Source organism: Musa acuminata, chromosome BXJ2-3 (genome assembly GCF_036884655.1).
Source record: "Musa acuminata AAA Group cultivar baxijiao chromosome BXJ2-3, Cavendish_Baxijiao_AAA, whole genome shotgun sequence".
Lineage (NCBI taxonomy): Eukaryota > Viridiplantae > Streptophyta > Magnoliopsida > Zingiberales > Musaceae > Musa > Musa acuminata.
Window position 1 is genome coordinate 7,529,052 of NC_088340.1, and position 8,095 is coordinate 7,537,146.

At 46.1% G+C, this 8,095-nt stretch overlaps 2 protein-coding genes across 2 annotated transcripts; both read right to left on the bottom strand.

Annotated features, from left to right (window-relative positions):
• Positions 1 to 2,980: 2,980 nt before the first annotated feature.
• On the bottom strand, positions 2,981 to 4,693 carry LOC135607178 (patellin-6-like). The gene is made up of 4 exons (XM_065098783.1): positions 3,873 to 4,693; positions 3,677 to 3,801; positions 3,477 to 3,618; positions 2,981 to 3,406 (listed from the first exon to the last, which is right to left on the bottom strand). Exons 1-4 carry the CDS (start codon positions 4,614 to 4,616, stop codon positions 3,143 to 3,145), a joined length of 1,275 nt encoding a protein of 424 aa, XP_064954855.1. The 5' UTR covers positions 4,617 to 4,693; the 3' UTR covers positions 2,981 to 3,142.
• Positions 4,694 to 5,684: 991 nt separating this feature from the next.
• On the bottom strand, positions 5,685 to 8,095 carry LOC103977798 (laccase-3). The gene is made up of 5 exons (XM_009393420.3): positions 7,955 to 8,095; positions 7,708 to 7,859; positions 7,374 to 7,615; positions 7,071 to 7,199; positions 5,685 to 6,987 (listed from the first exon to the last, which is right to left on the bottom strand). The coding sequence occupies exons 1-5, from the start codon at positions 8,045 to 8,047 to the stop codon at positions 5,903 to 5,905; spliced, it is 1,701 nt and encodes a 566-aa protein (XP_009391695.2). The 5' UTR covers positions 8,048 to 8,095; the 3' UTR covers positions 5,685 to 5,902.

Genomic DNA, 8,095 nt, shown 5'->3' on the forward strand with positions numbered 1-8,095 from the left:
TATTCTGTGCAAGTGATGCTGCCAATATAGATCATCGAGTAGTAATCTGCTCTCAGCTTCATAGGGTCTCAAGTTCATATGATCATGTCTCTTCATAGATCGACTACAATTCCAACTCAAGTGATGCATGATGAAACATAGAAACACTTGTTCTTGCTCGGTTCTCTAGTGGTCTAAAATGGTTGAAATGAGAAGGAAAGGGAAGACGAGAGTACACGATGCTTACAAGAAAAAACTAGTCTGATTAGTTTGAGTTGATGACCAGAGTTGCAACAGCTGTAAGCCTGAAACATTCTCATCACCCAAGATGAACAAGATCTCAGTTAAGTCAAAGTCAAAGATCTACGGCGGTAGGATTCTCCTCCACGTGTTGGCCGGACATCCTCGCAAAGTCGTATCTGGTAGGTCAACTTGTCCTTTTTGTTGACTCCATGGAAATCTTCTGCTGACTGTCACTGCCGACACATGTTTCAGAAGGCCTACACATATTCCTGTCTTGGTTGACAAGGTTTGTGAAGGTAAGTCAATGGTATAGGCTACAGTTGCCACTGTTTCTTAGTCTCTATGTTAGCAGGATAAAGAATGCTACATTGATTTATTATTATGAAGTTTGCTTGGTAACCCTATTTAAATATTAATAACTCTCTAATAAATAATAAAATATAAATCTATTATATATGGTCTCTCAATTATCACAAATAATAATGATCTATCAATTATCAAATATCATCAATGTCGATCCTAAGTTCGGATAAAAAAAAGTGGAGGTTGTGTCAGGTCATTGACTATGAACGTAAAATTATAATATATTTGTATGAATATGAATTTTAATTGATTTCAATATAAAGCAAGATCATTATCTGAAAGTGATGTAATATACCTTTATTACCTAGGTGTTCTCGAATTACAAATGATGGGTTAGTAGGTCACTCATCACATCGATGTATGTTGTGTCGAGAAGTTAAGGGTTCTTACGTCCTTATGTCCTTTAAGTTGAATGAATGATCAAATAAAAAAAGAATATTAAAAAAACTTAGATGATATCGAATGTATATAATTGGAAAACTTATAATTAGAGGAGATTTAAATTACTATAGAGAGAAAACATATGTTGAATATAGAGAGGTGTAGGAGGTTTTAGTTATGGGAAGATGAATAAAGATGGTGGTATGATTTTAGATTTTATAATTTCGTATGATCTTATAATTATAAATACTCACTTTAAGAATAAAGATAAATATTTAATTATCTATAAGAGTGCTTAGAACCATAGTTAAGTAGATTTTTTTTTTGGTTAGAAATATAGATAAAGTTACTTGTGAGAATTATAAAGTTATACCTGACGAAAGTTTGACGAATCAACATAGATTGATGACATTAGATATTTACTATAGAAAATAAAATAAAATAAGATAGAAAAAAATTTACTAAGACTAGATAATAAAATTTTAAAGATGATAATATAAATATTTTTAAGAATAAAATATAAAAAAAGATGATTTGAAATTTAAATGAGGATAATATTAATATTATTTAGGTTATAATGATTAATAAGATTAAGAGCTTGACAAAGGAGATTCTTGATAAAGAGTTAGTGCGAGGATGTCCAAAAAAATATTTTTTACTAAAAGATCATATTTTAAAAATTAATAAAATTATAAAAATAAGAAAAAAAATTTAAAAGATATAATTAAACTAAAAAAGAGACTCTAAAAATGCTTAGTATGATAAGATATAAATCATATGATAATTTTTTATAATAACTTAAATTATTAAAATTAAAAAATTATAAAATTATAATATTAAATATATTAAAAACGACTATCAAAGAACATGTCATGACTAACATGTTAACCTCTTTAGTCATGGCTGATCATGTTAACCTCTTCCCCTTCTAAGACTTAGAATCCGACAAAACATGTTCCTCGAGTCGATGTAGATCAGAGATTGACGTAAATTGTTTGTCATGTTAACCATGTCTTAGAAAATTACATGAAAATAGCAATATATTTCATTGATTTATTCTGCACAAGTGATGCTGTCAATATAGATCATGAAGTGGTAATCTGCTCTCAGCTTACTAGGGTTTCAAGTTCATATGATCATGTCTCTTCATAGACCGACGACAATTCCAACTCAGTCGATGCATGATGAAGCATATAAAGACTTGTTCTAAAATGGTTGAGTTGAGAAGAAGAAGAAGAAGGAAAGAGAAGACAAGAGAGTCAATGATGCTTGCGAGGATAAAATAATCTGATTAGTTTGAGTTGATGGCCAGAGTTGCAACAGATGTAAGCCTTGAAACATTCTCCTCCACCTGTGTTGGCCAAACTCCCTGGCAAAGTCGTCTCTGATAGGTCAATTTGTCTTCTTTGTTGACTCCATGGGAAGCTTCTGCTGGCTGTCACTGCCAACACATCTTCTAGAAGGCCTACAATTCTTCTTGTTTCGGTTGACATGGTTTGTGAAGGTAAGTCAATGGTATAGGCTACCGTTGCCACTGTTTCTTAGTCTCTATCTTAGCAGGGTAAAGAATGCTACATTGATTTATTAGGATGTTTGCTATTGGTAACCCCATTTGGTTATTGGTAACTCTCTAATAAATAATAAAATTAAATTTATTATTTACGATCTCTCAATTATCAATCATAATTTTATTTTTATTCGTCGGTCGGAATCGTAACTACGTTGACGCCATTTCTTGCCATTCCATCATCCAACGTCGTTAATATCGACATCGCTTGACGTCAATCATTGATCGTTGCTCGACGAAGAAGATATTTATGTTTGCCTAATATGATATTACTCATTGCCACTCAGAAGGAGGAGAAAAAAAATGACAAAGGTAATTAGATCATTTAAGTCCATTCAAGAAGGGGGTATATAGAAGTATCAAAAGTTCTTAAAATAGGGTTATAAATAAATAGCAAATAAATCACGAAGAGAAATCTCCTTTGATTCTAAGGTTATACCAACGGACTGATTGATTAAGATCAGCTTCAACAGTATACGGATTGAACACGTTGACGTCAACAAGAAAGTCAACCAGTGCAGTGCCAGCTATGATTTCAGTCTCTAATGCACACACAAAGACTAAAAGCCTACACTGCTCAGATAACTCAGAGCAAGGAATGTAAAACATCTAAGAAGATGATGATCTGCAGACGAAGTATCTGTAAGCAGCCACCTTCCTTCTCCTCGAGTTGGTGTTGTCTACGGACAGCACCATCTTCCCTGCCTCCTTGGCAGTGAACACATGGTGGATCGGCTCATTTGCCGTGGCCGGAATTCTCCTCGTCTTCTCCACGACGACCGTGTAGCCTCCAGCGTCGCTCGGCACGTACTCAGCGCCGTAGTCTAAGTCCCATCCTCCCACCACCATGTCCCAGGTGATGGTCGCCCCTCCCTGGTCCACGATTCAATCACAGTGCAGTGGTCTACGGCCAACCGGAGAAGACAAGTGGAGATCAGTTTACCTCAATGCCGTCGATCTCAAGGCTCATTCTTTCTCCACCTTTGATGGTGAACTCGGTGGCTGGCTTGGGTGGGCCGTTCTGGAGATCCCCGGGCCTGCTCAGCCCTCCGTACTGCACCGGCATGAATTCCGGCCTGATGAACCTGCAGCCAACGCATGTTGTAACAGAGATCACTGAGCAGAGAAGTTTGGATAGATTACCTGTAGAGTGTCTCAGCCACATGCCCTTCTCTGGCGATCACGAACTTGCTCTTCGTCCTCTCCGTCAGAAATGGACCGATCATTGAGTACATCACGGTAAAATACCACGGCACGTTGACGAACACCTGGTGTGGAGGTGGAAGGGCTGGTTAGAGAACAGAGATGAAGCAAAGAAGAGAGCTCGCCGTGCGCTGACCTTTCTCGTGACCATTTCAGGGTAATTGTCCTGAAAGAGGGAGAGGATGTGATTGGAGGCGGCGCGGAGCTGGCGCTTGGGCATGTCCTTGAGGTCGGTAACCTGGATGATGGAGTTGACGCCGCCGGGACGGAGCTGGAGCAGGCGGACGCCGCGCTCCATGACCTGGATGCGCCACCGGAGGAAGCGCTTCAGCTTCTCGGGGTTGCCCAGCACGCTCTCGTACACGGCCTTATCCCTGAATACGCCGTAGGCGTTGTAGCACACGGGGTGGCCGCGCCGGTCCCAGCCGTGCATGTACGCCACCACGCCCTCCAGCTCCTTGAACCCCACCAGCTCCTCCTCCGCCACCCCGTCGGCGCCGAACTCCCGTCGCCACTCCGCGCACCGCAGCAACATGTCGTGTGCCTGCCCCGCGTCGAAGTCGCGGGCTCGCAGGAACTTGAGGAGGACGACGTCGGCCCGGTCGTCGCCGGGCGCAGAGGGGGCGAGTGGCACGCCCCACATGGAGATGGGCGTGGGGGAGGCGGAGAGGAGCTGCTTGAGCTCCCGAAGTGCCTTCTGCTCGGACGACTTGAGGGTGGAGAGGAGGTAGGTGTCCTCCTTGAACGAAGGGGAGCTGTCGGGGACGGTGGAGACCGCCGTGGCGCCGGCTGTGGCCTCCATGAGAGAGCTCAACAGGCTTCGCTTGGTGGCAGGTTTGGAAGAATGAACGGGCTCACTGGTTGCTTGAGATGCCTCCATTGTAAGCGTTGAGAGAAGGAAGAGAGACCAAGGTACGTAGTCTTCCTCTTCCTTGTGTTGACTGCTGCTACTCCTACTACTACTATTGCTTTAGTCGAGAGAGAGAGAGAGCTTTTATTGTGTCATGGACATGAATGATCCGTGAGTGTTCTTGTCGAATGATGTGTTGTGTTCTATTCTCTTTCTGTTCTCTTCACCAACACATCACAAATCTTCAAAGATGATTCCACAATCTATTTCCTAAAGCAGTCGCCTTTGGCAGCATCAAAGATTGATATTACATTGGCGCAACAAAAGGACTCCAACAAGACCAAAAGCGAGACTGTGCTTTGCCACCATAAAGAGAGAGATGCTTAAGGAAGGAACCTTTTAAACTAAAGCTCAAGAATGACTACCACAACAATGATCTCCTTGGATTTGAAGATGAGATCAGTCTTCTTCTTTAGGATCTAATTCCGAATTGAAACAGCATTTAGGGAGAGCAATGGCTTTTAGAAGCTCACTTTAACCTTATGCAGTGACAGAAAGGTTGGGTTTGAATGAGATTGGCAAGTTTAGTTTTGGATGAGGGCAAAAGAAGATGAAAGAGTTTTGAGCAAAGCTTTCTCGTAGACCGAGAGAAGTTTAAATTAAAGGATCACAAGTGTGGAACACTGTGCACGTCTGGGTAGACTGATGAGCTGCATGGCTTCTTATCGTAGTGCATTAAGCTATAAGGTAATTATTATCCTGATAGATGATTAGAATACATTTCCAGGTCTGATCCCAAGTCTACGATTGATTGCACATCAAAGATAGGTTTAGTCAACGAGGTGGATTAGTTTGAAATGATAAGACTAATTAGTTTAGCATCATTCCGTGGGAGAATCTTATGCAGCAGATTTAGGTAGGGAGTGTCGAGCCGAAGTCGAGCAATTCCAAGTTTTAGTAAGAGAAAGTTGAAGGAGGAATCATTAGTGGGTGCGTTTGTTGGCTTCCATATCAACTTTCTTTTTCTAAAGACCACAATCGCGATGGATGATTGATCCTTTTTTTTTGTTTCTGTTAAACTTGAATGACGGATCTAAAATGCTTCATCATTTTTAATGATTATAATGTGCTACAAATCATGTTTACGAGATCTAAACATTGCAACAGATCAATGAGAGACTTGGCAACTCAATAGTGACTGACTTCGATCGCCAAACAAACCAGAAGAAGAAGAAGAAGAAGAGCAGATGACAGTGCCACAATACAACACGAGGACTGCAAATTACGAAGACACGACTGTGGATTTGGAACGTCGATCAGCACCGAGGAAGGTCAGCCGGAGGCGGCTCCAGAGACTGCAGCTTGCCGACGCCGTTCTCCACCAGGAACGCCATGGCCAAGCCCCAGGTGATGTGCACGTCGAGGTGGCAGTGCATCAGCCACACCCCCGGGTTGTCCGCCACGAACCGGATCACCGCCCACCCGTTCACCGGCACCCCCACCGTGTTCCGCAGCGGCGGGTCCACCAGGTTGAAGTTGGCGGCGTCCCTCGCGGGGTCGAAGTTGCCGAACCCGGTCGCCAGCACGTAAAAGTGGTACCCGTGGATGTGCATGGGGTGCTCCTCCCCCGCGAAGATGTTGGTGCCCTGCAGCACCAGCTGCACCACCGACCCGTACTTGAGCGGGTACAACTTCGTCCCTGGCACAGGCTGCCACAGCGCCCGGCTGATGTTGGCGGCGGTGTAATCGAACTGCACCGGTGGCGCCGCCGGGAAGTCGGTGGTGAACACCCCCCGCACTCCCAGGTGATAGGCTTGCAGGATGGAGAGGCGGGTGGGCAGCTGGAAGGAGACGTTGTTCATGCTGGCGCCGAAACGGGTTCCGTTGGGGCCGCTGCAGCGCCGGCCGGGTGGGCAGTTGAACAGGCCCAGTCCAACGGTGAAGAAGAGGTGGTGGTCGATGGGGCTAGGTATCTTGACGGGGCGTGGGCTTCTGATGCCGGCGGCGAAGGCAGTGGCGGTGGGCGTGTCGTTGAAGGCCGGGAGCACCGGGAACGCTGGGCGGACTCCGGGGCGGTTCTTGGTGGGGCACCCGCTGTTGGTGTACTCGAGAATGGCGGTGGTGGTGGTGTTGTCGAAGGCGACGCCGCGAGCGCTGGCGTAGGCGTGGGCGGCCATGTAGTAGCGCCCGGCCGGCTGGTCGGCTGTGAGGAGCACGTCGGTCGTCTGCCCCGGCGCCAGCATAAGGACCGAGGTGGTGAAGGGCTTGGTGTAGGCGGCGTCGGCCGCCACCACCGTCATTTTGTGGCCAGCGATGCTGATGAAGTGCTCGTTGTTGAGGGCCGCGTTGATGAACCGCAGCAGGTTGGTCTCACCGGGCGCCACCGTGAACACCGTCGTCTCTGTAAGGTGTACCACATACGATCACTCTCTACCATGAGAACAGCACCATCATCACCACCTCTCACTGACAATAAAATGTTACCTTTGTTGGAGCATTTGTAGAGATCGCCGGGCTGGCCATTGATTGTGAAGGCATCGGACACATTTGGGGCGGCTCCGGTCCTCGCCGCCCGCCGCACTACACGAATGGGATCCTCGTTCCACCACTCCCCTGTTGAACAGATGATTCATCAAGAAGATTTCAGAGATGTGTCATTATACAAGTCACTCTTCTCTTCTTTACGTCATATTCAAGAACTTGGTGTGGCCATGTAACCATGTGTTTGCAGAGTTACGTCCGCTTGAACCCTTTGAAGAAGAAGAAGAGGAGGAAGAGGTATAGTACCAAGGATAACGGGGATTTCTTTCTTGGGCTTAGGGAAAGGGTAGGAGCCATGTTTAGGGTAGATGATGAGAGCGCCGTGGACGGTGGCTCTGAGCCAGGAGCTGTGCGCGTGCCACCACAGCGTGCCTTCCTGCTCCTCGATCGTGAACCGGTACGTGTAGCTGCCGCCGGGCCTGATGGGGCACTGCGTCACGAACTCGGGGCCGTCAGCCCACGCCGTCCGCAGCTGCCGAACGCCGTGCCTGCCAACAACACCGCCACCCGGCCATCAGATCTCTCCTGAACCAAACCAAAAACAGCGTCTACGTGCATGCATGAACCGGGAAGGAGGTACCAGTGAAGCGTGACGTTGTACTTGGCCCGGTTGATGACGTTGACCACGAGCGTGTCCCCGTCCCTGACCGCCAGCGTCGGGCCGGGATACTGGCCGTTGACTGTGATGATGTTGTGGGTCCTGCACAGCCTCTTCACTGGCGTCGCTTCCACCTGCGCGCGCGCACACACGCACGACTTGACTCAAAACACGTACACACGACACAGGAACGAGGAGATGTAACAATAAGCACATACGACAGACATACCACGAACTCATGGTGGTGGACTTCAGCACTGGCACAGCCAAACAGCAGCAACAACAGCAAGCATTGGATGATCGAGTCCTTGAGAACCTCCATGTCTCAACTCAATCCTGTTATGGGTGGCGGTGGTGATGATGGAACAGA